Source organism: Ogataea philodendri (assembly GCF_020536065.1).
Source record: "Ogataea philodendri strain CBS6075 chromosome Unknown scaffold4, whole genome shotgun sequence".
Lineage (NCBI taxonomy): Eukaryota > Fungi > Ascomycota > Pichiomycetes > Pichiales > Pichiaceae > Ogataea > Ogataea philodendri.
In genome coordinates, this window is record NW_025763821.1 from 462,140 (window position 1) to 489,978 (window position 27,839).

The 27,839-nt window shown below is 40.1% G+C and overlaps 19 protein-coding genes across 19 annotated transcripts; 9 read left to right on the forward strand and 10 right to left on the reverse strand.

The window, feature by feature from the left end:
* Window positions 1-44: 44 nt before the first annotated feature.
* On the reverse strand, window positions 45-1,082 carry OGAPHI_001295 (uncharacterized protein; the record flags this gene model as incomplete). Its single annotated transcript, XM_046202040.1, has 1 exon — window positions 45-1,082. One exon carries the CDS (start codon window positions 1,080-1,082, stop codon window positions 45-47), a length of 1,038 nt encoding a protein of 345 aa, XP_046064204.1.
* A 209-nt stretch (window positions 1,083-1,291) lies between these two features.
* OGAPHI_001296 (uncharacterized protein) lies at window positions 1,292-2,920 on the forward strand (the record flags this gene model as incomplete). Its single annotated transcript, XM_046202041.1, has 1 exon — window positions 1,292-2,920. The coding sequence occupies one exon, from the start codon at window positions 1,292-1,294 to the stop codon at window positions 2,918-2,920; it is 1,629 nt and encodes a 542-aa protein (XP_046064205.1).
* Window positions 2,921-2,936: 16 nt separating this feature from the next.
* On the reverse strand, window positions 2,937-4,460 carry OGAPHI_001297 (uncharacterized protein; the record flags this gene model as incomplete). The annotated part of the gene is made up of 1 exon (XM_046202042.1): window positions 2,937-4,460. The coding sequence occupies one exon, from the start codon at window positions 4,458-4,460 to the stop codon at window positions 2,937-2,939; it is 1,524 nt and encodes a 507-aa protein (XP_046064206.1).
* A 365-nt stretch (window positions 4,461-4,825) lies between these two features.
* On the reverse strand, window positions 4,826-6,190 carry OGAPHI_001298 (uncharacterized protein; the record flags this gene model as incomplete). The annotated part of the gene is made up of 1 exon (XM_046202045.1): window positions 4,826-6,190. The coding sequence occupies one exon, from the start codon at window positions 6,188-6,190 to the stop codon at window positions 4,826-4,828; it is 1,365 nt and encodes a 454-aa protein (XP_046064207.1).
* A 216-nt stretch (window positions 6,191-6,406) lies between these two features.
* On the reverse strand, window positions 6,407-6,625 carry OGAPHI_001299 (uncharacterized protein; the record flags this gene model as incomplete). The annotated part of the gene is made up of 1 exon (XM_046202046.1): window positions 6,407-6,625. One exon carries the CDS (start codon window positions 6,623-6,625, stop codon window positions 6,407-6,409), a length of 219 nt encoding a protein of 72 aa, XP_046064208.1.
* Window positions 6,531-9,152, forward strand: OGAPHI_001300 (uncharacterized protein; the record flags this gene model as incomplete). The annotated part of the gene is made up of 3 exons (XM_046202047.1): window positions 6,531-6,544; window positions 6,932-8,340; window positions 8,671-9,152. 3 exons carry the CDS (start codon window positions 6,531-6,533, stop codon window positions 9,150-9,152), a joined length of 1,905 nt encoding a protein of 634 aa, XP_046064209.1.
* A 455-nt stretch (window positions 9,153-9,607) lies between these two features.
* OGAPHI_001301 (uncharacterized protein) lies at window positions 9,608-10,252 on the forward strand (the record flags this gene model as incomplete). Its single annotated transcript, XM_046202048.1, has 1 exon — window positions 9,608-10,252. The coding sequence occupies one exon, from the start codon at window positions 9,608-9,610 to the stop codon at window positions 10,250-10,252; it is 645 nt and encodes a 214-aa protein (XP_046064210.1).
* A 25-nt stretch (window positions 10,253-10,277) lies between these two features.
* OGAPHI_001302 (uncharacterized protein) lies at window positions 10,278-11,078 on the reverse strand (the record flags this gene model as incomplete). Its single annotated transcript, XM_046202049.1, has 1 exon — window positions 10,278-11,078. The coding sequence occupies one exon, from the start codon at window positions 11,076-11,078 to the stop codon at window positions 10,278-10,280; it is 801 nt and encodes a 266-aa protein (XP_046064211.1).
* A 546-nt stretch (window positions 11,079-11,624) lies between these two features.
* Window positions 11,625-12,152, forward strand: OGAPHI_001303 (uncharacterized protein; the record flags this gene model as incomplete). The annotated part of the gene is made up of 1 exon (XM_046202050.1): window positions 11,625-12,152. One exon carries the CDS (start codon window positions 11,625-11,627, stop codon window positions 12,150-12,152), a length of 528 nt encoding a protein of 175 aa, XP_046064212.1.
* A 38-nt stretch (window positions 12,153-12,190) lies between these two features.
* OGAPHI_001304 (uncharacterized protein) lies at window positions 12,191-13,903 on the reverse strand (the record flags this gene model as incomplete). The annotated part of the gene is made up of 1 exon (XM_046202051.1): window positions 12,191-13,903. One exon carries the CDS (start codon window positions 13,901-13,903, stop codon window positions 12,191-12,193), a length of 1,713 nt encoding a protein of 570 aa, XP_046064213.1.
* A 326-nt stretch (window positions 13,904-14,229) lies between these two features.
* OGAPHI_001305 (uncharacterized protein) lies at window positions 14,230-17,544 on the reverse strand (the record flags this gene model as incomplete). Its single annotated transcript, XM_046202052.1, has 1 exon — window positions 14,230-17,544. One exon carries the CDS (start codon window positions 17,542-17,544, stop codon window positions 14,230-14,232), a length of 3,315 nt encoding a protein of 1,104 aa, XP_046064214.1.
* Window positions 14,318-15,394, forward strand: OGAPHI_001306 (uncharacterized protein; the record flags this gene model as incomplete). Its single annotated transcript, XM_046202053.1, has 1 exon — window positions 14,318-15,394. The coding sequence occupies one exon, from the start codon at window positions 14,318-14,320 to the stop codon at window positions 15,392-15,394; it is 1,077 nt and encodes a 358-aa protein (XP_046064215.1).
* Window positions 17,545-18,720: 1,176 nt separating the features above from the next.
* On the forward strand, window positions 18,721-19,926 carry OGAPHI_001307 (uncharacterized protein; the record flags this gene model as incomplete). Its single annotated transcript, XM_046202054.1, has 1 exon — window positions 18,721-19,926. One exon carries the CDS (start codon window positions 18,721-18,723, stop codon window positions 19,924-19,926), a length of 1,206 nt encoding a protein of 401 aa, XP_046064216.1.
* Window positions 19,927-20,292: 366 nt separating this feature from the next.
* Window positions 20,293-20,621, forward strand: OGAPHI_001308 (uncharacterized protein; the record flags this gene model as incomplete). The annotated part of the gene is made up of 2 exons (XM_046202056.1): window positions 20,293-20,307; window positions 20,436-20,621. The coding sequence occupies 2 exons, from the start codon at window positions 20,293-20,295 to the stop codon at window positions 20,619-20,621; spliced, it is 201 nt and encodes a 66-aa protein (XP_046064217.1).
* An 84-nt stretch (window positions 20,622-20,705) lies between these two features.
* OGAPHI_001309 (uncharacterized protein) lies at window positions 20,706-22,133 on the reverse strand (the record flags this gene model as incomplete). Its single annotated transcript, XM_046202057.1, has 1 exon — window positions 20,706-22,133. The coding sequence occupies one exon, from the start codon at window positions 22,131-22,133 to the stop codon at window positions 20,706-20,708; it is 1,428 nt and encodes a 475-aa protein (XP_046064218.1).
* On the forward strand, window positions 20,737-21,057 carry OGAPHI_001310 (uncharacterized protein; the record flags this gene model as incomplete). The annotated part of the gene is made up of 1 exon (XM_046202058.1): window positions 20,737-21,057. The coding sequence occupies one exon, from the start codon at window positions 20,737-20,739 to the stop codon at window positions 21,055-21,057; it is 321 nt and encodes a 106-aa protein (XP_046064219.1).
* A 431-nt stretch (window positions 22,134-22,564) lies between the features above and the next one.
* On the forward strand, window positions 22,565-26,080 carry OGAPHI_001311 (uncharacterized protein; the record flags this gene model as incomplete). The annotated part of the gene is made up of 1 exon (XM_046202059.1): window positions 22,565-26,080. The coding sequence occupies one exon, from the start codon at window positions 22,565-22,567 to the stop codon at window positions 26,078-26,080; it is 3,516 nt and encodes a 1,171-aa protein (XP_046064220.1).
* OGAPHI_001312 (uncharacterized protein) lies at window positions 22,603-22,914 on the reverse strand (the record flags this gene model as incomplete). The annotated part of the gene is made up of 1 exon (XM_046202060.1): window positions 22,603-22,914. One exon carries the CDS (start codon window positions 22,912-22,914, stop codon window positions 22,603-22,605), a length of 312 nt encoding a protein of 103 aa, XP_046064221.1.
* Window positions 26,081-26,144: 64 nt separating the features above from the next.
* On the reverse strand, window positions 26,145-27,683 carry OGAPHI_001313 (uncharacterized protein; the record flags this gene model as incomplete). The annotated part of the gene is made up of 1 exon (XM_046202061.1): window positions 26,145-27,683. One exon carries the CDS (start codon window positions 27,681-27,683, stop codon window positions 26,145-26,147), a length of 1,539 nt encoding a protein of 512 aa, XP_046064222.1.
* Between the last annotated feature and the right edge of the window lie 156 nt (window positions 27,684-27,839).

Here is a 27,839-nt window from a genome sequence, read left to right on the forward strand (position 1 = left end):
GACGAATTTGCTTTTGATTAATGATATATCGCAGTCAATCTGGCTTAGAATCGCCCTTTCTTGTTATTAACCTTAACTGTAGTTTTCTGAGGCTTTTTTCGATCCTTTGGTCTCAACGTTCCGATATCAGAATATCCACAAGTCTCGAGTATTCCATAACGTAATTCATCGATACCAGTTCGGTCTGTAATATCTCCCTGACGACCTTCAACTGAATTAACAAAATAGAATCTAGGTTTAATTTTCAAATCACTGAGCATTGAGTCGGAAATGATGTTCTCGAAGTGTTTGACTCGATTCTCGGCTCGCACCTTGTCAATCTTATTGAACACAACGTCAAATTGAGATCCCATTTCAACAAGTGCCTCCAGTATTGCATTATCATATTGGTTGAGCCCAAGACTTCCATCCAAAAGAAGGTAGCAACTGCACAGCTCTCTTCTTTTCATCAAGTATTCCATTGTAAGCTCACCCTGCCAAGGTTTTCCCTTCACACCGTATCCCGGAGAATCAACAAGTCTGAAAAGACCGCCAACATTGTAGAAATTGAGACATGGTGTATATCCTGCGCTCTGTTTAACTCTGGCATAAGGTGTGACTTCTCCTTTCTTGGAACTCATGAGAGCATTCACTAATGACGATTTTCCTACATTGCAGCGACCTAGAAATATGACCTCTGGTAAAATCTTACCCTTATTCTCTGTTTTTTGAATTGGATTAATGGTTTCCGTATCATCTGATGATCTAGCTTCTTCACCAGGAAGTTTTTTGAGCTCGTAAATGCTCCAGTCCAGACTAACGTTTGAGTCTCGTATAATTCTTCCCACATTCGTTATGTCTCTAGTCTGCAATTGTGGAATTATAAGGGAACTCGCTGTTGAGAAATATTGGGTCAAAAACTGACCATCAATTCTTGGAACTGTCTTGGCTTGCGATTTTTCATTACTTTCGTATCTTTCTTGGCTTCGTAAATCATTTTCATCTTTTTCAATAATCTGTAGGAGTTTATTGGGATCCAAACGAATCTTTTTGCTGGGCGATCCTGCGAGATTTACCCCAGATCGAATCAAGGAAGCTCGCATTCGAGAAAAAAAACCTCCTGTATTTCTACCCTAAATTGATCAAAAAATTTCAATATCCGAAATAATATGTGTGGCACACCGAAATCTTATTGTGAAGTGCCTGTTAATCGGGTTTTTTCCGCTTTTGAATAATATATCGCTCAATCGATTAATTATTCAAATTATCGATTAATTCAAGCCTTTCCATTACCACATAGCAAGGGTTGTTCATGAGTGATAATGAAATAGAAAGCTTGCCCTCAAGGGTTCCAGAAGATGAGATTCAGCCTCAAAGTTTGATAGTTGAGGAAGAAAAGCAGGAGAATCAGACCATTCAAAAGGTTGAATCAAAGGCTAGTCTTGACTATGCAGACGCGGAGCAGCGGCCTCCTATATTCAGGTCCAATATCCATGAAGTATTGTGTTGCTTGTTTTTGACGTTTGCGCCTTGTGCGTCGTCTATGGCATCGGGAGCTTATCAAACAAGTTTAACTGCTATTTCTGATCATTTTAATGTTACGGGTGGAAAACTAACATGGTGTGTCTCAGGAGTCACGTTGGCAAACGGAAGTTGTTTGCTGATTATGGGGAGTATTGCTGACGCATTTGGTCGCAAAAGAGCTCTCTTGATAGGATATTCTGGCTTCGCTATTTTTTCGCTAATTGCAGGATTCATGAATGATTTTATTCTTCTGTGTGTCTTTCGAGCAATACAAGGCGCTATGGTTGCTTGTGGAACCCCTGCTGCTGCAGGTTTCTTGGGAGCCAGCTATAAGAACTCAAAGCGAAAAAATCTGGTAATGAGCTGTTTTGGAATTGGAGCACCTGTCGGGGCTGCATCAGGTTACTTCATAGCAGGAATTTGTATCGAGGCTCTAAATTGGCGAGCTGTGCAATATTTCTTTGCTATTTGGTACTGTATGATGTTTTTCGGTGTTCTCTTCTGTTTACCTAATGATCGCAAAATCGATTGGAAGAACGCGAGAGAGATTTTTAGAGGTATTGATTATTGCGGAGCATTTTTGTCATTATCAGGTTTCACTTTGATCTGTTTTTCATTGACTCAAGTGGATGCCACTACATCACGTTGGCGCACACCATATATCATTGCACTCCTTGTCGTGGGTGTCGCATTGGTGATAGGTTTCGGAATCTATGAGACTTACGTTCCTAAAAACCCCTTGATGCCAATGATAATGTTCAAAAACAGAAACTTTGTCGTCTGTATCAGTATCGTTAGTCTGAGTTGGATGCTTTTCACGGGTATTTTGAACTACAACGCTGTCTTATATTTCGAGCAGATACGAAAGTACTCGGTTATAATCACGGCATGTTGTTTTTTACCACAACCACTGATTGGAGTTTTGGTTAATATTTTTGCCGGTTTTACCATGCATATCATCCCGGGAAAGTACCTTATTACAATCGGTTGTGGGGGTTTTGTGGTAGCAAGCATAATTTGGGCAACCAACAGCATCGATCGCAACTACTTCTTAGGTCCATTCTGGGGATTCTGCTTGGTGGTTATCGGTGTTGATTTAATCTACAATGTCTCAAATCGTTGTGCTCTGTCATCAGTTGAGCGCAAACTACAAAGTCGTGCTGCTGGAACATTTAATACCGTGTGTCAGCTAAGTTCATCGGTTGGTTTGGGTATATCTACCACCATTTTGGCAGCAAAGGATCCGTATTACGGTCAGGCGAATCAACAAGATCATCCGGTTGACCTGTTTAACGCTACCAAATACACTTACTACTTGGGTATTGCGATTTCGGGATTCTCCGCCATTCTGAGTCTTTTTTTGAACCTGGGAGTTGTTGGAAGTGTTAAACGTCAAAACTCTGTCACTCGAAAATAAATAAATTATGTAGCCATCATACACTAATCTTAATATCAGCCTCCATATCACCTTTACAAATACAATTCTTGTTCCCGTAAGTACCTTTTTGGCATAATTCAAGATGCTTCAAGTATTTGGCTTCCTTGTCGAAGCTCCGCATACAGCAGTCGCATTTAAATTTCCGCGAATGAATCTTCATGTGTTTATTCAGATTTGAAGACTCCCTGAACTTCTTGCCACAGACTTGACATTCCAGAGGTTTCTCACCAGTATGGATTCTTTGGTGAATGATGAATGATGACGAGGTCTTGAATTCTTTTCCACAAATGTTGCATTTGAACGGTGTTTCGCCCGTATGTGTTCTCAGATGTTGTTCAAGCATGAGCTCCAAAGAAAAGCTCTTCATGCAATAGTGACACACAAATGGTTTGTGTTTGGTATGCGTATTGAGATGTCGAATAATCTTCTGTCTTTGGCTAAATGGTTTATGCTCTCTGGTACAATTTTTCCAACAACAGGTGTACTCTGATTTCTTCGACTGAACATGAATGTCTATAACATGGTTCGTTAAATCAGATGTACTAGCAAACTCTTTCCCGCAAACGGATCCATCTTTGTGTTCCCACTGACATATATGAGCAGGCAAAGGCTTGCACAAATCTAGGTTCTCTGCAAGGGGTGGGGTTTTTTCTAAATGAATTCCTGCGTGTGCCAAAAGATCGTCCAGGTTATCAGCTGTAAATGGACACTCTTGCCATCCACAGTCGTACACATCTGTCTTCTGCGTCAAATGAGAATCTAGAAGGTGCTGATTAAATGTGGAGCTATCCAATTCATCCTGACAGCCGTCCCATTTACAATTGAACAGAGACGGTTGGTCCTTCGTTTCCATCTTCATTTTTTTGTGAGGTCTCTCTAATTCTTCGTCTTTCATTGTATGATAATGCGGATGGTTCAGATGATGATTGTGTATATGCCAATGAATATTCGATGGTATAATGATATCATGCCGTATAACGTTTCCATTATATTGGTCTTCGAACTGCATATGGTGGTGGTGGGTCTGAGAGAATTCTCGACTCTCAAGTCCGGAAATGCTAGTACTCGGAGGTGTTGGGGGTGTAGGCAATGGTATTGGATGTGAGACATTCGCACAAGGGAGCTGGCTTCCCAACATATCTGGTGGCAGCTTTTGTTCAGCTGTTTGATTTGTAGAGGTTTCATTTGTCAAATTCAATTCTCCGTCTCTGTTGTAAAGTTTGAACTCGGTTGGACCAAATTCAAGTTTGACTTTCTCATCCGGGGGAGTAGATGGAGTACCAGACTCTTGTTTAGGCTGTTCTGATGGAGCATCTACGCAGTTGTCAAAACAGCAATAGTCAAAACAGCATTCGGATTGATCGTCGTCGTCATCATCTTTGCAAGCTTCTTGAGCCAGCAAGTGAGAAGGGTCATAGCAGCACTTTAGAAACTCACTCACGGTCTCAGTCTCTGAGAAGAGGAAGCATTGTAAATCTTCATATCTGTCTGGAAGATCCTTCACTACACGAGGAGACATAATTGAATGATGTATGATGTTCAATCTTATCACTCTGGATCATATATTTTTTGCAAATTTCCAAGTTATAACGTGCTTAATGCAAATTTGAGCTCTAGTGCTGTGATTGTCTACCCTGTTGGTTATCCCCAAAATATTTTTTATCTAATTTTTCGACCCGTCGAACGACTCCGTATACTCGAATCCAAGAATACAAAGCCGCAGCTTGACCCAAATCTTCCAAGCTATCATCAAGAATATGAAAGATATAAGTGGCTACAAGTAATCATCAGCAGATCATGATATTGGTTCAGAGACCATAAAGACTCTCCGAAAACGTATATATTGGCATGGCATCCGTAAAGGCTACCTTATTGATCGTCATATCAAATGTCTTGGATACCTAAAATGCATAATCTGTCCAAGTTCGATCTCTCAATCTTTTTGAAGAGTTGTCTGGCTCGTTTGCTGCTTGTCGCATTCTGGGTCAAACGAAGCCTTTGGCGCGTTCTCCGCTTGAGATCATTTGGAATTTTTAAACGAGGATTACCATTGATGTAATCGTAATAGAGCTGTATCGAATCCCTGTTCGTGTTTTCAGGATGTGAAGACCAGCTCATCATCATTCCTCTGAGCGTATCGGCAAAAAAGGATGTCACCTTCACTTCAAAGTTGTTTTCAATAACGTACAGCACACAAAATAGTTCAACAAATTGTCTTCGAGGAACAAAGTAATTCGCAAATGTTGCAGCGGTTCCAGCATTGGGATAAGTATAATCTTTCGAAAACTTTTGATTGAAAAAATCAACAGTCAGATTCAGGTCCTGGTCAAGCAAGTAGGAAAGTACCATGTTGGCATTGTGTATCGATAAGTGTTTAGCCTTGCCCGTTATAATTTTTTTACTGATGTCTCCCTTCAACAAATGGTCTTTCAGTAAGGGATCAGAAAAGGGCCGCAAGCTCCAAGTTGGTCTAGTTTTTTTAAGATAACGGTGTATTCGTAATCTCTCATCTGGTGTGTATATATTACGAAACACAATTAACAAAGTGGAATATGTTATCTTCGCTGAATCTTGTGGAAGTGATTTAATTAGAGTCATTATTGTATTAATAATAGTTTCATGGCTTGCTTCTTCGAGTTGACTCATCTCATTGAACAAAATTAGGTTGAATAACTGACTTGCCGTTGAACAGTCTTGCTCTGGACCATATAGTGCTTGTTTATGAATCTTAAAGGCTTCAGTTCGGTATCCATGCAACAACAATATTTTGGTAGAATATATCAATGCTGTCGGATCAGTTCTAAATTTCTCATCTTTCAAAATGCGGGATGTGACATCGATAACAGACCTCTGGTAGCGAATGAAAATATGGTTTGATAGTCGTTTAAGATAATCCAAAGTAGTATTATAGGGCAAACCGTTAGGGGGGTTGCTTATTGGTCCGTTAGTAGCTTTGGACATGCCGTTCAGGAATTTCCATTCGGCTATTTGCTCCTTTGAATCATCAATCTTAAAGCATAACAGAAGGTTTGTGAGCTCATGTTCCAAATCCTTTGACATCTTAATCCAATTCTTTGAGTCAATGCCACGCTTTGCTGACGAATGAGAAGAAGATTGCAAGATACTGGTAATCGATGGCACAATCTCATTTTGCGTGTGTATCCCTCGATTAATTAATGGACGGGAGCGCAGTAGTGAAGGTGAAGAATATTTGCCCAGTTGTAAAGAGGCTAGCTTTACACTTAACATGCTCATGATTATAACCCCAAAAACAATTTTTAAAACTTCGAAACTAATATCACTTGACCCCAATCACAAAGCAACTAGGTTCTAAATCCTGTACATAGTTGACTTGAAAGCCAATATACAATATGCAGACAATGTTACGCTGTTTATTTGCCCTAATAATATACAAATTTCGCCCCTTACGAATACTCTCCGTGATATTAGTAAATCGAGCCCCTATCATCTCGCCTCAAATTGAACCATCCGCTTGGTTCTAGCTTTATAAAGAACTCTGTGACCACATTCCTTGCATCTGACAGGCTCCTTTGGAGAAAGTGAAAAGTTGACGGCACATTGTGCGCAAATGTACTTCACACCGTAATCTTTCATCGTCTGAATTCCAGAGGCTGCATTTCCTAGATTTGCCGCAGTAGGAGGAACAAAACCTTCTCTGCTCATTTTTGTACCTATTTGTGACGTAAACACAAGCAAATTATCAACAAAGATCTGCTCACGATAGGTCTCGAGCTTTAAAAATTTTTAGAATTTTATTTCGAGTTGAAAATCTTCGTTAGTGTTTGATGTCGCACGCCCAACGTATTTTTCAAATAAATTTCGCTTTGATAATTGCAAGTTTGTCGAAAGCGGCAATAACCAGAGGCCAATTGGAAGCAGAGATGAGAGGAATATGATCATAAAAATGAACAAATTGCTTATATTCGATTTTGGTGCGACAGTGCGACCGTTGACCTCTCATATGTGCAGACCGAGGATTGGGAATTCGTTTTTGATTCCTCAAGCATTCAAACACAGACACCACTCTCATAAATCACGTTCGAAAATCACTGAATCAAGAATTGCTCTTGATTTCATTGGTGATAAATCAAAGAATGCAACTGGTAACTCCTCGGTGTCTTACGCATCGCAGAAGATATTTGGTCTTTTGATGGACCTCACCGAAGATTTTTCAAAACTGGAATATACAAAACTATCGTTTCAAAGGGTGTTTCGCATTCCTAGAATGAGAAGCGAGCTTCCAAAAATCTGCAACACCCTGATTAGTAATGGTCGCTTACAAGAAGGAGTCTCCTGCCATGAACTCCGAAAAGTTGTTGATCAACTTACAACTTATAAGTACCTCAACAACACTCACAGAGCAGCTCGGATTTTGAGAGCTATTTTTAAAGAAAAGGATATTCAATTCATACACTCTGTCAAGTATTCGAACAGGTTACTCGATTTCTTTTTGGAAAGAAACGATGAAATTATGATTAAAAGAATATTTCGCAGATTGGAAAAGGATGACAAGAAACCAAACGCAATGACATTCAATCTTTTGGGAGTTCATTATCTTAAAAATACCAGCAATTTCTTAGAGCGTTTGATGATCTGGGAATTTATATTGCTTCGAATGAAGACTTTGGGCATAAATGTGGATTTATGCTCGTACTACATTTCGTTAAGCCTTATCCCCTCTGAGGTTCCCGCAAAACAAGAACTGAAACAACTAATGATATCTCATGGTCTTCATCTTAATGTTCCAGGATTTTGCGACATTGAGCTCACTGATATGATGAACCAAGGGGCTTCTTTGAGCGAAGTTCTTGAATATTTCCATAATGCAGAAGGGAAGCTTGACACTAACTGCATGAATAGTGCAATATTCAAATATCTTCAAGGAGAAGACGATTTTAAAGGTGCTTGGAGATTCATGAACATACAGAGATCATACAGAGATCTTGTTCCAAGATCATCGACTGTTACCATATTTACCAAATACTGCATACAGCACCAACGTTTGGCTCTTGCGGTCAGCATCTTGAACACTTTCTTAAATGACTTTGGACTAAGCAGCTCCCCTGCTTTGAACATAATCATGAGGCACATACTTACGACTTACGATTCTTCAGATTCAAAATGGATCAATCCCCTTCTCAAATTCATATTCATACACCATTTCAAAAACTCTATCAACAACTATCAGCGAACAGACGTCCTTTTTCGCCAGCTGAAGCATGAATTTGGCATAGAATTGGACAAACTGCCAGACTTCAATGATCTCGACCCAGTTGATCGTCGCATCTACGATTCGTTGCAGTCTCTCGTGATAGACGATTCAACCAACAGTTTTGACGATCTTAACGCCCAAAAATTGAAGGGAATGATCATCAATTGTTATGAACTCAAGTCATAGCAAGGCACCACCCAATTCTACATAGATTTGAAAAAATTGACTAAGAGTATAATGTAGTAGAATATCGTATCTTGAGTTTTGACAATTTTTGGTAACCAAAACGCGTCTCTAAAAGTTTGTTATTTATTGTGATCAAAAAATTGTTCCATACAATTTAAACTTGATAAGTCTGTTCTCGATGAACTATGACCTACTATGATGTTGATGACATATTAGCTGAAAGCCAGGTAAGTTGAAGCAATGTAATAACTGGATCTAACCACATGTTAGAAATTGCCTTGCAGGTTCTCGATCACGATTCCAGGACTAGGGTATTTGAGTGGGGACGCTGGACACGCTATTAAAGAAAATACCAAGCTTGAACTACCAATATGGCTCGCTGAAATACTGGCAATATGTTCGATATCCGATTCGTCGCCATCCAGTGAAAATGAGGACGGCGATACTACCTTTCTTAAACTTCTGGAACCTGAGTTCTTTTCACCTGCGTTTCTCAATTTTCTTAAATCTGATGCCTTGATGTTGAATCTGAGTCCCTACGTGTTTTATTACCGAATTGTCACTAAATGGTCTTTCATGTTTGGAGATGTTGAGCTTGTTGAGCTGATCAGCAAGGCGCTTATTGATCGAGCATGTGAGTTGAACGATTTGAGTTTCAAACTTAATGATCACTTCAGTGGAAACAATCTTGAATTCATGAACAACTTAGACGGTTTTGAGAAACAGCTTTTCAAGAACAGCCATAAATCATACAAAGATTTGAAGTCCTGGTGGCTTCAGAAGCCAAGTTAAAGTTCTTTCGCGTGCTCCCTACGAAACTTAATGATTCACCGACATTCAGGCTTCAAATCAAAAATTCACACCTCGAAAATAGAGATCCATGACTCTGTATGGGAATTGGAAACCCAAAGATGAAGACAACCGATAGAAGGTAGGTTCTAATTCAGTGGATGGAATTTCAACCAAATGTTTGCAGTGGAAAGATTAAAGAAAGTTACCAGAGATTTGGATTGCAAAAGTAATTTGTGAACTTCAAAACAGCAAATAGTATGGCTTTCAGATGAAAGGAGAAATTTGCTGAATTGTATGTCAAAACCAGCTCAGTTATGTTCAACAGGATACAGGAAAAATTGATGTAATCAAGGCACACAATGTAGTTGACATTATTAAAAAACGGCTGTGCAAATTGAAAGATCACTTCAGACAAGCTTTGAAAAATTTAATTGAATATAAATTCCTTGTAAAAGATGTCCCCATCTATTCTGGTTTTGATATCCGGCAGCGGATCTAACTTACAGGCACTCATTGATGCTTGTGCTAGTGGAAGAATAGCTGGAAAGATCACGCATGTGATTTCTTCATCTAGTAATGCGTATGGACTTGAGAGAGCTGCCAAAGCTTCCATCGCTACTACGACCCACGAACTCAAAACGTATTACAAAGGAATTCCAAAAGAGGAGAAGAAATTGAGGCTTGAGGCAAGAGCAGAGTTCAACAAGGATTTGGTCAAATTGATTTTAGAATCTATCAAGCCTGATATGATTGTGTGCGCAGGGTGGATGCTGATTCTTTCTTCAGACTTTTTGAAACCTTTGAATGATGCGTCGATTCCTATAATCAATCTTCATCCTGCTCTCCCTAACCAGTTTGAAGGGACATGTGCTATTGAGCGGTCTTGGCAAGCAGGACAAGATGGTTTAGTTCAAAAAGGAGGTTGTATGATTCATTATGTCATTGAGGAAGTTGACAAGGGGAATCCGTTGGTGGTTAGAGAAATTGAAGTTATCAAGGGGGAACCTTTGGATAAATGGGAAGAAAGAATTCATGCTCTAGAACATGAAGCCATTGTCGAAGGAACGATAAAAGTTGTGAATCAACTTAATGGCCATTAAAATATGTACGTTACATGATCACCGTTTAGGCATCGACCTCCATAGCATCTCCTCTAATTTCAACCTCCTCGACCTCGCACAGATTGAAAACGCTTTCTTTCAAAATTGCAGTTGTGCCTCTAGCAAATTTGTAATTCTTAGTTTTGCTCTCTCTAACGTTTGGTGTGAGATAGTTCCTGTACAACTGAGCATCCTTCCCAATTTCCATGACACACAAATCCACATTAGATCCAGAACCAAGATCATTCCAAATACCAGCTTCGATTGCGTCGGCGCATAGTTTCATTGCTTCTTCGCGAGTGAGCTCTTCTTTCCATTCGCGTTCTAGAACAGCCATAGCTGCCAACGATCCGGAACCCAAAGATTGATAAAATCCAACATCTGTAGATCCGTGAGCATGAATTGAAAATAGATGTGCACCTTTGGGATCGACTCCTGCCACAATTAAGTACGCTCCAATGTGTCCCTGATATTTGAAGAGATGCTGTTTCAACATTTGTAAAGCTGATGAAACTCTTGGTTGTCTATTGAGCGACATCGAGTGTAATTCTAAGTTTGAGTTCACTAATTGAGTGACCATCTCTGTATCTGCAGCCGTTCCGGCACCAGCACACCAAATCTTTGGTGCCAAACGATGCAATTTTTCACAGTTCTTATCCGCCACTATTGGTCCTGCCGTAGCTCTTGTGTCAGCTGCAATTACAACTCCATTCTTGAATTTACATCCAACAATTGTTGTTCCCGTGGATGTTGCCTGCGGGGTGTTGGTCCCAGATCTTGAAAGGAATTGGTTCCTTTGAAAGTTGTCAAAGCTGAGTCCAGTCATAATCTAAAAGTTTGCAGGAAATGAATTATCCAACAATTATATATGGTCCTGAGTTTAAACGAAACAAGTTCTTTTGCCACTCGAAGTTTGAACTTGTAGTTTTTGAGCTGAAAAACACCTCGCACCTCGCACCTCAGATATGATTTTGGTTTCGGTCTATGCGAGTAGAAAAGGTCTCTGGGAGGCAGTAGAAGCTGTCCAAGTGCATCAAATAGATACAATTAGATTTGATGGATAGGCATAAAAGTTAGTTTAACGTATATTTGGAATGGACTTTGGATAATATATACCAACGGGTCTTGTTTGAACTAGGATCAAACAACACATTCAGAAGCCAACCAAACCCACTTTAGTTTCGCTAGCGACTGTCTGGATGTGGATTGCCTCCTGTTTCTTTATTACCTTGCAGACAAAGGCTGCTACCTTGCGATATGCTATGATGTTGTTGAATGTAAACATCTTTACACCGTTAACTGGCGATTTTTTTCTTTATTTAAGGATAAAAAGATATTGACATCCATCGTTTAAGTCGGAGATCTAAACACCATGGGAATTTGTCTTTCATGTCTTCGTGGCTCATTTGATGATGACTATGATGAGACCACCCCTCTCATTGGTGAAAATGAACCTGTGTCTACACTGCAACAGCAGCAAGAGGAACAAATATTAGAACAGAGAAACAAGGAGTTGAATAACATTTTAAACGCTACGAACGACCAGTTGATAGATTTGACAGGCTTTCTACAGGCACAGGCGCAACCAGCCTTCAAAGATCCTGCTTCTCCGTCATTGCAGAATCAAGCTGTGCAAAAGCAAATAGAGAACCAAACACTTGCGTCCGTTCCTTCTTTGGACCAACAACTTACACCGCAGTTGCAGGCAACTGCCGCTAACGATTCGTCCGCCGGTGTCTCGAACGGACAGAGTCAAATCGAAGTTTTAGATCATCATGAAATTTCGGAAGAGATGGAGAAAGAGCTGTCTATCTTGAAAGATAACTTAGGGTCTCCCTTTGAAAGGTGCACATCAATTGACACAGCCAACGTCGGGCCGCTTAAGATCGAATTTCAATGATCTTTAATGGCATATAGTATTTTACAGTTTTATTCACTTTATTGGGAGACGTTAATCCAAAGTTTGACATGCTCGGTCTCGTAGTTCTGATCCTCCCCGTTATTGGTGGCGTTGGCTGAACTAAGAGTAGCTGCACGACGACGTAGCTTGGTTTCTTCATCGTGATTATCCCTTTTCTTAGATTCAGGTACTTTGACAGAGAATTGCACAAGATTTAGTCCGTGACCCAACTTGACTTCGTATCGGGATGCAAGAAAATCGTGGTCTGTAGATCTCTCATCATATGAAACTGCAATCGGAAATGGTTTAGTCGTTTCATTATTGACCTTCAAATCGGCGATGTACTTTTCGTTTATGATGGCGCTCGTTAGAGAAACGAAAATATCTAGCGGCTGTCCCACAATTCCGGAAGGCAAGCTGAAAGTATTCATCACCGATGGGTCCTTCAAAGTGAAGGAATAATAACCCTCGCTATTTGTCTGGGTATACTGTTTCGTGCTAGAGGAGATGGTGAACTGTTTAATGTAAGTAGCGTTTTCCGGCGAATGTGTATGGGCTCTAACGAAAGCGTTCTTATCCTTGACGTTCTGAATAGCCACTCCTAGTTGACCTCTATGCTTCTTGTCCCGAAATTCTTCACCTCTTTTCTTCTGATCGGCGTCATTGTCCTCTTCCTCTTCCTCTTCCTCTTCCACTGCTTCTTCTTCAAAATCTTCGGCCTCATTGTCTTCCTCAACTTCGTCTTCAAATTCGTCATCGTCTGATTCAATATAGCCTTTCTTCTTATGCGATCTAGATTTTCCTCTACGATCATCGCTTTCTATTGGAGTCCTTTTGGATCTAGATGAAGTCTTGTGGCTGGTACTTGGTCCAGAATTACTTGCTTCTTCATTTTCCAAAGAATCAAAGTGAGATGCCTCAAAACCAGCAATTTTGTCGTCAAACACACTCTCTAAAACAACCGAATCTTGATAAAGCAAGCTTTCCTCACTATTGTACGTCTGTGCATTCTTAAATATCAGTCTAACGTCACTTTTAAATTTTTCAAATCCAGCTTGATCATTCGTGTAGTAAGCTTCGTCTATCCTCTCCTTGACAAGATTGAAGGACATTCCTTCTTCTATTATCTCATAGTAGTCTGGGTACATAGCTCCGTCAACAAGATCCATAAAAGGAACTGACAACTTTCCTCTAGTAGGGAGCTTATAATTGACCAAAGCTTTGAGTATATTTTTCAAATCATTGTAATAGCTAGAACTAGCTTCATTTTCAGTTGAAACTTGCTTTCCCTTGAGCTTTTTCTTTGTCCGTGAACCTTCGTTCGCTCCAGCTTGCGAAATAGCCTCACTTATCTCAGCCTCCACAAAATCGTAGATCTTGCGAGCATTTTGGGCAATGTAGCTTTGTGACTCGTTATAAGTACTTGCGTTATCTGCCATCAGTTTGAAATCGCCAAGAAAGTCTTCAGTAGAATAGGCATCACTTTTCTTAATTTTGGATCTAATTTCGCTAATCGAAATTGGGGATTCAATCAACTGATAATAGTCGGGATACAGCTTCTTTGATGGAAGTTTGAGAAAGTCCCCAACAATGGCAGTATCAAATTCTTCATCTATCAAACCATTGATCTTTTCTAAAATGTCGAAGTAAGACTCCTTGGGTAAGATGGCTGGAGAGTGGCCGCTCTCCGACACTTTTTGTTTCTTATTGTTCAAAGTTAGAATAATTCCGGGTCTTCTTTTGGCAACCATGACAGTGTTCCTTTTGTATGGTGTCCTAATCAAACGGTGGAGTCTCTCGTTATTATGGCTTACGTTAAAAGTTTCGCGTGTAGAAGATTCGTTTTGTTACTATTGAGAAAAAACAATTTCCAGATGCCGTAAGCCGGTGTCTTCTGACTTTCTTGCACAGCCTTGCATGGTATATAAACCGAAGAAAGTATTGCATATTTATCATCATAATGCCTCGTCTAATCCTCAAAAACAGAGATCAGTATTACGATCTTGCCAATTCACAATATGAACAACTACAACTGGGAAAAAATCTATACTTCTTATTTTTATATACTGCAACCTTTTTATTCAACACTAAAAGCCATAGGATCAGTGAATTCATCGAATATCATGGAATAGATATCATTCAGTAATTCTGATTTCTCGCTTTGAATGTCGTTAGGTTTCTCATTGGTTTTGGTCATATACTCATCGTTTATAGCGGGCGCCATGGAAAAGTCTCCACTTGTCGATAATCTCACACTTGCAGGAGAAAATCCAGTGAAGTTTAATCGCTCGTCATCCATACTCGCCAGACCCGGTTCATTGTCTTCACTTCCTTTTTCAAAACTTTCTAAACCCCCAATCGAGTTGAATCTTGAAAAAGTTTCTGAGTTCGAACTCGAACCCACAAACATACTTCCTGCTCCTTTAAACCTCTTTTCTGGTGGATCAATCCTGAGTGACCTCTCAGGTCCAATCGCTTGCTCTTCAGAAACTTCCCTGAGGTCAGAACCACTTAAGCCTAAAGCTGAAACGCTTCCTTCATTGCCAGTTTGCAAAGTGTTAGAACTTGCGAAGTTTCCTTTGCCGAAATTTGGCCTCTTTGACTGCGAATTTGCATCTGTTGATTTTGCAAATTTATGTTTCTCGGTTAAAGAAGTTTTGCTTAAAAGCTTATCGATCACTTTTGATAATTTGGATCCCATCGAATTATACTTCGACATCAAGCTCAGCGCACCTTTGGCAGTATTCACGTCATCGATCCATGATGCTGAGTGGGAAGAAAAAGGCTCGGAACAGAGACATGCAATAGGGATCAACACAGCCTGGAATAAGAAGTACGTTGCATACCAAACAGCTATAATTGACAAATTTGCCTCATTGTTTTTCACAAATTTACCAATTGACTTGATTGTTTCTGAAGCTGCCTTGAGACAGATTCTTCTTCCTTCTTTGGCCTCTTCACACTTGCAGAGCTTCATGACCTCTGGATCTTGGACTGCAACAATCCTTTGCCAAATAAATGGCCTGAATAAGATAATTTGCATGTTCTTGTACCTCCAAATAAGTCTATTCCTGGATAATGAAAACCATTCGGGGAACCTTGACTCGTCAGCGGTCAAAAGAAGATCTTTGGGAATAGAACCAAAAAATTCCTTTCTTGCTATAAGATCATCTTCGTGGAAATATCTTGGTAGCTCAGAAATGAAACTTTCGATGTTCAGATTCATTTCAAAGCATTCTTGAAGAGTTGGAGGAGGCTTTGCAAGAATTCGTGAATAAATTGGGTTTGTCACAAAAGTCAACTTGGTTTGCTGGATCATTGCAGAGTATAGAGTGGGGTACCCATCGTTGAGCATGTCATCACTTATAAATCCAGAAATATTCCGATTCTCAATTAACCTCGAGAGCTCTTCATCGTTTATGTTGCTCATCATTTTCACATCAACCGTATCCAAGGGAGGTAAATTTATTGGTCTTCCAAACGTAATTGAAGCCCCTGCGTCAAAAATGTATAGTCCCCACCATAAGCGTCTTTTGATCTCCAAATTGAGGATCTCCTCTTTTCTAGTTCCAGCATTGTTTCCTTGTTCTTGAAATTCTTTGTGTAAACCTAAAGACATTGCCATTCTGACTGCAATCCCAAGGAAGTTCCAACCTGTATTTGGCTTGTTTCTCTTTTGGGAGAAGTTGCTCAAAAGCACAAGAGAGCTCAACAACATGAGATTTCCACACTCAAAACCATTTGCTCCTACATTCAAAGCCTTTTTGGCGCGTTGATAGTAAGCCAAATCAAGCATTGAGTTTTCACCATGCAAGCACCAACATCCCAAAGCTAGTACGGTGTTCAAAAGAGCTTGCCAATGAAGTTCATTCTTAACAGGCAACTCCTTGTTGTAATGCTTCATGAATGTCTCCTTGTGTATGAATGGGTATGACGTATGGTAGTAACGGAAATAGCTAGCCAAAAATTGTTCCTCCGTAGATTTCAAGTTCATGTAAGATTCCATGTCTTCTTCCCTCTTAGTCTGCTCTAATGAATGAAGTCCCTTTTTCAGACCGTCCACAATTTGTTCTTTCAATTCTGGATTCATAGGCTGGCTTGCATAAAGTGGTTGGTTTTTCTCAGTACTAGGTTCATCCAATTCCTTCAAATCAAGATCATCCATAATTATGTCTGCATCTTCAGATCTCTCCTCATCAATCTTGCCAATCCTCATTACCCTTAAAAATGAAGACGATGATCCAATTCCAAGGAATCCTGATTTGTTTGAATTGACACCCATTCCATCCGTCACGATTGATGGCACGGATGCTCTCAAATAAGGAGACGTACATATTGATGAGTTGTTTGTCTTTGTGGTGAATGTTGACTCTTGGCCTTGTCCGCCTGGAAATTGATCAAGGTGGCTTAGTGAGACCATAGAATTCTTCTCATGTAACGAGGTTGTGGAAGAGGGTGAAGAGGCTGAAGCATTCGATGAATATCGTCTTTCATAATCTTCATCATCTTCTGACCAATCAAAATTGGTATTATTGGAGAGATCACCCGCTAAGAACTCATCCGGTAATCTCGTGAACATTCTCTGCGGGGAACCAATTTTGGGAAGCGTGGTAGATGTGTCACTGGCAATAGGATCTTTGAACATCTTGGTAGTAGGGATGCTACTTTGTGATTGTCGAGGTGTCACAATCGATCGTGCACCAAAGTTAGGAGAGTTGCTTGATGATGAAGTTAGCGAGTCAGGCGGGGTGAAGTTTTCAAGAATATGATCTAAATTCTCACTCGGGAAAGCCTTCATCAAAAACGACTCCAATTGCCTCACTCTGCTTTCCACTTCCGTCAGATGTGCCCTAGTCAAGGGAGATCTTACTGCTCGTGGTGAGTAGACGCACTCCCAACCATGATCTGTGCACTTGGAACATTTCGGGAACTCTTTCGTGCATCTTAGCTTTTTTCTCCGGCAGGAGTCACAAGCTTGTTCAATCAATTGCTTGTGACGAGCTGAGTATTTCCCTGTTTCTGTTTCATCAATCTCGGAATGGGTAATATCATCGGAAATAACAGAGCTCTCTCGCTTGATTGCTGTATGTGAAGTACCGTGTCTATTGTGGTGATTGTTTATTGAGATGCTTGCTCTCGAGTTGGGAACCATACAGTTTTTATGGTGAAGATCAGAAACGACCGAATCATGGCTAACATTTGATGCTAGTTCACTAGTATGGACTCCGAAATTACTCTCCGTAGTATCAGCAGGAGACGGAGAATTTGCTCCTAAGAGAGAGTAATCTTCTTTGAGTCCCTGATGTGATCCTAATCGTTCAATGGATTCATTTCCTTCTTTCTTAATAGTAACTTTCCCATGTTCCCGGTTGTTCATTGATTTCCTCAACATTTTCTTCGGAAGTAAATATATGAAGAAACGGTCGTAGTGGGGTGATTTCAAAAGCCGGAACTCTGCTCCTTACGACGAATAATTCAATAATTCGCACAGTAAATTCAGACTAAGAGAGAGAGGTCTTTGTCAAATGATTCCAACAGAAGAGTTTTAAGAGTGAATTGTGATTCAAATACCCATATATAACGGAGATTAATAATGGATGAATAAATGATTATTTGCATGAAAATCCAGTATTTCGCTATTATTTTCAACAATAGATTTTGTTTGTTACATCTGAAAATAACCAGTTGGTGGAATTTTAGAAAGTCCGGTGCAATTCAAGTAATTATATAAATTATGTTAATTCCTATATAACCATGAAATTTGCTCTTTGAATACAGATATAGGGTACTACTTACCACCCACTGTATTGAATGAGCTTGTGCAGACGATAAGTCCTTGTTCTAAGAGTTCACACTCACTTGAAAAACCGGAAAATAATTTCAAGCCCAAATCGTGAGGTGCAGTTACTCCGAGATAATAACAACTGTTGTGTCCCTTTCTTTTGTTCCAAGAGACTTTTTGCCTATCAAATTCGAGAAATGAACTCCGGGAATAAGTGTCTAGCTCAACCGAGATGTAAAAGAAAACAAGGTGCGGGGAAATTGAACGCCAACATAGTCTCACAAGTGGGGTAACAAAATTGCCTCAACTATTTCTCTGTAGCACTCACCTTGATTCTCATCGGCAACAGTCGGCAATAGTCAGTACGAAACGTACAAAGCATTGAGAGAAATTCAAAAGCTGTTCAATTCATTGACGGTGTTCAGATCTTGCATCAAAGGTTATTGGTTCCAGATCGAAGAAAAAACCTTGTCTCCTCAAATCCAAACCCCCTCATTCAAAGTGGGGTTGATCGTCGAAACATAGAACTATCTTTTGTTGATTCCTATAATTAAAGTCCCCCACCCCCTTACAAGTCCGTAGTAACTGGAAACGAATAATGAATGTTCTCTAGCATGAGTCAAATTGGCACCGTCGTATTAATATAAAACCAAAACCTACAATATTGAATTTTATCAAATATTTTTTGATCATGGCGGTGCAGAAAATTTTTGATAAAAATTCATTCAAAACGCAAAATCTTTTTTCACCAAGTTCAAGTTCGCTTTGTTGCTAATTCCAGTACAAATGTCAAAACCTTCATACACATGCAACTCGTGCTCTTTGGCATTTCATGAAGCTGAAGAGCAAAGGCGTCATATGAAAACAGACTGGCACAGATATAATCTTAAAAGAAGAGTTTCTCATTTGCCTCCAATCAATGAACAATTATTTAATGACAAAGTGGGGAGTTTTTTGGTTGACGATGAGGACTCTTCAATCAATGTCAAATCGAAGGCTACTAACAAGCAGCTGACAAAGAAAGATAAACGCAGACTAGAAAAAGAGGCACTCATAGAGAAAAAGAATCAACTTTTGGAGCTCGCTAGACAACGACAGTATCAGCATCATGATACTACCAAATCAGAACTTGAACCTTCTTCGCCTTCTCTAGTTGCCAAATTGACTGCCGCTGATGTCAATATATCTACAGACCGGGCCCCTGAACCACAAGAGCTCAATACAATAGCTGATGATATTGATCCTGAGGAATCAATTATCAAACAAAAGTTAGAGAATGCGGTTAACATACCTCTTGAGGTCTGCATGTTTTGTAACAAAGAGTCTCATACTTTGGATGAAAACGTTGAACACATGTACAAATATCATGGTCTCTATATTCCGGAAGCTCCATATCTCATTGATAAACCAGGTTTAATTGGCTATTTATCCGAAAAAGTGGGTTTGGGAAATGTTTGTTTAGCTTGCCAATTCCAGGGCAGAAATATTGAGAGCGTCAGACAACACATGATTGCAAAAGGGCACTGTAAAATTCCCTATGATACAATCGACGAAAAGCTTGAAATCTCGGAATTTTACAATTTTGAGTCGTCTTATGGTGGTGAACAGGCCGAAGGAGCAGCTGACGACTGGGAGGATATTTCTGATGATGGTAACGTCGACAGCAACGAGGAAGAGTCTGAACTTGATGATAGCGAGGATTTATATACAAACGGGTATCAGCTCCAGCTGCCCAACGGTCAGGTTGCAGGCCACAGATCTCTAATGAGATACTATAGGCAGAATCTGAGACCTGAAAGGGAACTCACTGAAGGTCAAGGAACACTCGTGGCTGCAGAGACTAGACACTTTGTTCAACAAATTGACCGCAAAGAGTTGCAAGGTAAAAAGAGAATTTGGGCAAGACAGGAAAAATCGAAAGATCTTAACGATAGACGGGCTGCCAAATTTATCAATCATCAAGCACATTACAGAGACCAACTTTTGCAATAAATCTACTTCACAAATTCGGCTCCATTGTTTTGCTGATGGATTTTTGTTACCAATAGAACTTGTTTTCATTTGCCTCCAGATGAATAAGTCAAGGAGTTAAAATGCGCGCTCTGGAGGAACCTTCAGTTAATTTACACCATAAAAAATTTATTCTATTGTTCCCAATTTAGTTTAATCGTTTTTCGCACAGCCACCCACGTATGCTATAGCCATCGAGCTTGTTTAACTGAAATTTTAAAAAAAGAAAACATCGATCGTTTCAAATTTCTTTTTTGGTCTTCCTTCAAGAACTCTAACAAATTCTAACTCATTTCCATTAGCAATGAACAACAACCAAGTAAGTACACAAAGACATTTAGTCGCTATATGTCTCTCAGACTGGTATCCCCGAGCGACGGCTGCCAAGCGAAATTTTTATGGTTCTGCTTAGGAACTCGAAGCTGTTTTTCTTGGCTCCTTTACCATCAGCATCAACTCATATACTAACAGTATAGGGATATTATCAGCAGCAAGGTGGCTACCCACCTCAACAAGGTGGATACGGTCAACAACAAGGATACTACCAGCCTCAACAGCAGCCTATGTATGTTCAACAACAACCTCCACAGCAAAAGAGCGGTGGATGTGGATGTTATGGTGGATGTCTAGCTGCTCTTCTTGCTTGCTTCTGCTTGGAGGAGTGTTGCGGTCCTTAAGCACGCTTTACTGAAAAAAGTTTGTACTAAGATTGATAGCTACAAGTCAATACAATTGTAATTCCATACTTGTTAGAAATACCCTTAAATAACCTTATCGTCATTGCTATCCTCCATGTTTATGATATTGCTTTCCGATAATTCCCCTTTGCAGTCTGATATTTCTGCTAACCTTGTCTTGGACGAAGCGGCAGAATTATTAATTCCAATCGATTTCAATTTAGGGAGAGGCTGTTTGGTTGTACCAATTGAAATATTGTTAGGGTTGGAAAGGAAATTTGTGTTGCTTATTCCGCGAATATCGAAGTTTGAATCCGAGGAAGAAATGTTTAGCGATGGTTCAAATGGCGAAGAGGACCGTGAAATTGTGGAGCGATTTTCAGGAGATTGGTATACAGCATCAGACTCCGTATCAGAATCCAAGCCTGGGTGTTGAGAAATCATAGTAGTCTCTCGTAGGCCATCCGCAAGTGAACGTGTTTGTTCACCGAATTTAGGAGAGTTGAATATTGGAACCTGGTCGTTATTGCCCCAAAATAAAGCTCCAAGCTTTCTTTTCATCCATGAAAAAGTAGAGCTTCCTCCTATATTGTCAGGTTTCTGGTGTGCTTCAAATGGATCCATAGGCTTGATTATTAAAGTGCATTTGTTCAACTGAAGTTCATGAAGTGTTGAATTCTCATCTTCTGGTGTGAAAGTGAATCGATCAATTGCCCTGAAAAATTGAAAGGGGATTTGCTGGTATTCCTTATGTTGTTCGACAACATGGTCCCTAACCAATGACAATTTGCAGTCACTCGGAAACTTGAAGCATGTAACAGCTCCATCAATGAGCTTAACCCGGATTTGAGATGCGTTCAACATTTCATTCGTTCCACTTCGATGATAATTTGGCATTACTTCATGGCCGCTTTCGGTGTCACCCATATCTTCCAATTTAGCCTCCTCATTTTTCTTGACTCTCTTGTGGTTCGGTTGATCTTCTAATTCGCTCTTGATCTTACTGCTCGTACTTTCAGCCTCTGGGTGCTTAACTTTGATACTATTTGTGACCCCAGATCGAATTTGAGTCACAGCAACATCTGTAACTTCGGGCCTGGACTCGTGTGATCTGGAATTAGTAACAGAGCTAATTTGTTTCTTTGAAACCCACTTCTTCTTAAGGCGCAATAAACACAGGTTTGCATCCTTGACGGTGGTTGTGCTTGTTATTTGTTCAACTATCATTCCACGGTAAATGGCAAACAGTGCGGGAGGGGTAGCACCGGCAACTTCAGAAAAAGTATCAGAGAGCATGGTATAGTCTAGCGAAGGCTTATTGACTCGAAGGCTGACCAGATCGTTCTCAATCAGAGCCCGATTTTCAACAGATAACCCTTTATCTAGTACCATTCTTTCCCAAACCTTTGTCGATTCCGCATTATTTCCTATTAAAATTAATAAAGGCGTATCCCTCGCAAGCGCTTGCTGTATCGCACTTGCAGCGTTGGTCCCAAATTTGTCTGATATCATATTTCAGGTTAGAAACGCGCCCTTTGTTTCGTGATATTTGACAAATGCGGATATAATGGTATAATCAAAAATAAAGTCGACTCAAATTGCTTGAATTTATGCTTGCAAGCCTATTTTGAGCAATTTCTTTAAACGGGCTAGCGACTACTTATAGGGAATTTGAAGAATTTATGTACGTCTCTACCTGTCTCGGACTGTATTCCGCTAACTTACCAGTAGGATAGCCTTAATTCACAATCAGCTGCTAGTCAATCGGCAGTCTACCTAAATCGCTATATTGTGTGCGTGTACCACCCAAAAACATTCGACCCGTCTATTCAAAATGTAAACAGGATCTCAAACTTGTTTTACGTGTTTGAATACATCAGAAAACTGATAGAACTGTTATTCCAGCTCTACTCTAGTGTGTCTTCACTTTCGCTATTTGATAAATGAGAGTCGAAGAGTTGGTATTAGATGGATTCAAATCCTATGCTGTTAGAACAGTTATCTCATCCTGGGATCCCCAGTTTAACGCGATCACTGGTTTAAACGGATCAGGAAAGTCCAATATTTTGGACGCAATTTGCTTCGTTCTTGGGATTTCAAGCATGTCTACTGTTAGGGCCACAAATCTACAAGATCTAATATACAAGCGAGGACAGGCAGGAATCACAAAAGCATCTGTGACAATCACCTTTGATAACGCTGATAAGACAAAGTCACCTATTGGTTTCGAACAATATCCCAAGATCAGCATATCCAGGCAGGTTTTGTTGGGAGGGGCCTCAAAATATCTCATTAATGGACACAAAGTTCAACAGTCTCAGATACTAAACTTGTTTCAATCGGTGCAATTAAATATCAACAACCCTAATTTTTTGATCATGCAAGGTAAAATCACAAAAATGCTGAATATGAAGCCTACTGAAATTCTTGGGTTGATCGAAGAGGCTGCCGGGACTAAGATGTACGAGGGGCAACGTGAAAAGGCAGAGCGGATTATGGCTAAAAAAAATATCAAATTGAAAACTACGGAGAGCCTTCTAGTCGAGGAAGTCGAGCCTAAACTTCGCCAACTACGTGAACAAAAGCGCATTGTCATGGAATTCCAAGACATTCTTATTGAATTGGAAACGCTATCTAAAGCTGTTGCAGCTCATGACTATAGATCGCTTTACCAAAAACAACAAGAACAAGAGAGTCAAGTTAATTCAGACTGCGCGAAGCTGAACAGTCTCAAATCCAAGAAAAATGTTTTGGAAAATGAGATACATACTCTCGAAAATGATCTGGTTGTCACGCGTACAAAGAAACAAAATGAAATAGGAAGAGGAAGGAATTTGAAGGAGTTGGAGCAAACTGAAACAGATCTCACTAATCAGATGACTCGTACAGTCACTTCAAAAGATCTCAAGATACAGATTCTTGAGCAAGAGACCTCTAAACTGGATAAATTAAGACGACGTCAAGCAGAGTGCCCCACAGATTTGCAACCTGAGCTACAGAGTTTTGAAGCTGCCGAACAAGAATATATCAGCCGAAAGGTTATCCTTGAAAAATTAGAATGTGAGCTTCGTCAAAGAGAGGAGTTACTGTCAAGTCTATCAACAGGTTTCTCGTCGAAGGGTTCTTCTGAAGGTGGCTATTTATCCCAATTACAGGAATCTAAACAGAGACTGTCTGCCATCAATGTTGAAATTGAAAAATACAAGTTGAAAAAGAAGCATCTCAACGACGATTTGGAATCCAAAAAACACAAGATTGTAGCAGCTAAGAACGACATAACTGTGCTCGAGAAGAAATTGGAATCCAAAATTGAAAGGTGCTCGGCTCTGTCTCAAATTATATCGAGTGCAGGTTTCGACTCTGAGACCCTCAAATCTTTGAAAAATGAAGAACGAGTGACACATCAGAAGCTCAACGACTTGCGTAAATCGATATCGAAGCTTTTTCAAAGATACCCAGGAATAAGTTTTGAATACGATATGTCAGGAACGAAGTTGGATAAGGACTCTGTGAAAGGACTTGTTGGAGAACTTTTTTTGGTACCCGAAGCTAATAGCAAGTATTCAACTGCTCTAGAGGTATGTGCTGGCGGAAAGCTTTACAATGTTGTTGTCGATACAGAGAAGTCGGGATCCGAGTTGCTTGAAAACGGCAACTTGAAGAAACGGGTGACGATTATCCCTCTCAACAAAATAACCGCGCAATCACTTTCGAGTGGGCGTCTTGAGGCCGCCAAAGAGCTTGCTCCTGGAAAAGTGGAACTCGCTCTGCATACGTTGGAATATCCACATGAATTCACGAAGGCGATGGAGTTCATTTTTGGGAATCGACTTCTTTGTGAAGATCCTGAGACTGCGAAAAAAGTGACTTTCAACCCCAACGTCAGAACTGGTTCGATCACCTTGGAGGGTGACTTTTATGATCCAGAAGGACGTCTATCAGGAGGCTCCAAACAAAATTCCAGCTCTCTACTAGCAGCATTCGAGCAGTTGAGACAGCTCAAAAATCAGGAATCACACATTTTGGGAAGGTTAAAACAAATTCAAGCTGAAATCACAAATCAAGAGAGTCTAAGCAAGGAAACACGAGCTGTTCAGCAGGAGTTGAGCACCGAGACCTACCAGCGAGACATATTGGTCAGTCAATTAAAAGACTGTGAATCTGCCAAACTGCTCGAAAAAATTCGAGCACACCAACTAGAAGCAGACTCTCTACAAGAAATGATTGAGAAGTCCCTTGAGGAAGGCAGGGATGTTCAGCAAGAGATTTATCGTTTGAAAAAAGATCTCCAAGATTTTGATAGCGACGGAGAGTCTAAATTGGCAGATTTGAGACATGAAATTGAAGAATTAAGAGTTCGTATACCGGAAGAACAGAAAGCGGTGAAGACAGCCCACAAATCATTACAAGTCTTGCAAATCGAGAGAGAGGAGAAACAAAATGATTTGAGTGGTCTCCAAGAGCAAATCGGAGAAGCCGAAAATTTGATCCAAAACTTAAAGCACCAACTAAGAGAGTTAGACAGCGAATGTCTGCAATTGAAAACGAGAATTTCCGAAGTCAAAATAGCTTGTGAGAAAGAAAAATCGGCAATTCTGGGAATTAATGATGAATTACAGGAAATGACTCAAACGCTGAATTTGAAGCGTCAGGAATTAAATGATTTAGATGTTGCTTTAGGAAAACAATCGGATAAATCGACCAAGAGTGAAGCTCAACTCAATCTTATCCAAGAGAGCGTGCGCAAGATCATAGAGAATCAAGAATGGGTCACTGACGAGAAGCTTTTGAACCAGGTTCTAGAACAATACCCTAACATCAATGTTGAACACTGTCACAAAAGAATTGATCAGCTGAAAACTCGCTCGTCTTCGATGAGAAAAAAAGGAGTCAACAATAACATAATGGCTCAGATAGAGCAACACGAAAAGCATGAGCTGTCTCTCAAAACCAAGATAAGACAAATCAACAAAGACAAGGCCAAAATTGAAGACACAGTGAGAAAACTCGACGACTATAAGAGAACAGAGCTGCTCAAAACTTACAATAAGGTTTCGAAAGATTTCGGTCAAATTTTTGCGGATTTGCTTCCACAGGCCTACGCCAAATTAGTTCTAACTGACCAAAAAGATGTGACAAAAGGATTGGAGGTTCGTGTGAAATTAGGAAATGTTTGGAAAGAATCGTTAGTCGAGCTTTCAGGAGGCCAGAGATCTTTGGTTGCCTTATCTCTGATCATGTCACTTCTGCAATTCAAACCTGCCCCAATGTATATCCTAGATGAAGTCGACGCTGCTCTTGATTTGAGCCATACTCAAAACATTGGTCATTTGATCAAAACGAGATTCAAAGGGTCCCAATTTATTGTGGTTTCTTTAAAGGAGGGAATGTTTACGAATGCAAACAGACTGTTCAAGGTTAGATTTCAAGAGGGTACATCTGTTGTGACAGCATCATAATGGCTTCGCGCGATCAGGTGACATGCAAATTGCTATTGATGCTCATACTTATGTATCAAATGTATCAAGTTTTTATCCACTTGAAATATATAAGTCCGTCTGCTTTTTTCATAGGCACCACCTTGTATTTATAGCCAAATAAATTGGGTAACAATTGCGTTGTCAAAGCCCAATAAACACTGGCTAATCCTAGAAAACCATAGCTGTATAGCGTAAAATTGTACCTTCCTGATAAGAAGGGACTTATGACGACTGATACTGATCCAAGCAGACAAACGTAAACCGAGATCGTATTGGCGCGAATTGGAGCATGGATATTGGAAAATCTTTTTCTGACTTTGAACAATAATGCCAGGCACAGAATTGCGTGGAAGAGTTGATTAGGATAGTATTGCGATGAAATGATCAAATTGTAAAGTGAAGTGCTTGGAATGAGGAGGACAACAATACTCAAGCAGCAATGGATTAGTATACCAAACGAGGGAGTTCCCTTGGGAGCATTTGTGCAAAGGACCTCACTCAATGGAAGAAACCCTTGTCTGAATATTTCTTGGTTCATTATCGCACTCGAATAGACCGCTATGAGAACATTTGTTGCCGAGTTAAGAGATACCAGTAGGTTGATGAATTGTGAAGCAATCTTCTCTCCGTATATTTTGTTGAAGAACAACGCTCCAGCTAACTGTCCGTACTTTATGAGCTCCTCTGGTGTCAAAATCATCAAATAGCTAATATTCAAAAATGCATAGATTAGGGCCGTGAGTAATATTGAGATTCTCCCTGCCAGTTTGAGAGTATCAATCGGGTTTTTGATTTCGTTTTGGACTGTGTGAGCTGTGGTCCATCCACCAAATGTGTGGATACATTTCAGTAATGCGGTCGAATATGAGGAACTGAAAAATTGAACTTTTTCGGGTAATCTAAATTGGACACGGCTGATGTTATTCGGCAAATGTGTATAGCTCCTTGGAGTGAACAGAACATAGAAACAAGTCATCAGTATCGTTATCCACAAAAGCATTTTGCAAAATGCAAGGCAACCTTGAACCCGCAAGGCCACTTCGCGATTGAAAAAATGGAGCAATCCGCAGCCTAAGATTAAGGCACTTGCAGTTAGTGTAGTCCAAAACTCATTAGGTGAGAATCCGAGGGAGTATCGGAAATACTCTCCAAATAATAGAGCATTTGCAGAGCTGATAGAAAATAATATCGCAAATGACCCGTATACAATCGTTGTAAAGAATTTAGGCCGGGGAAAGCTGTATTCCAGAAACCTTTTTGTGGCCCCATTTACCGGAAGATACGAACCAAACTCAAGATACAGGTTCAAACCAGTATACGCAAGTATTCCTCCTATTATCCAAGAAAAAAGGTATAGGGTATAAGAGCCTTGGGAGTCTTTCAATATCAAGCCAGGTGTGCCAAAAATTCCCGACCCCAACATCCTTCCAATAAACAACACGCAAGTTGAGTACAATCCAAGAGTTCTCCTATGGGGCAAAGATTCGTCATAGTCAATCAATGGTCTAGTGATGATAGTCGATTTTTTTGATAAATCGGCCAAGAGATCTTCAGATGGTGTATCAATGGTCGAATGTTCCATGTCTTCGTGTTTGATTCAGTATCACTCTTCCAAAATGTTTTGTATAGAGTAAGGTTTCTCGAAAGTTACGGTTTGTGACAAGATGAAACGTGACTGTTTTGTATCGTTTAGCGAGGGTACTTTGCGAGATAAGGTATCCACTACCAAATAAAAATT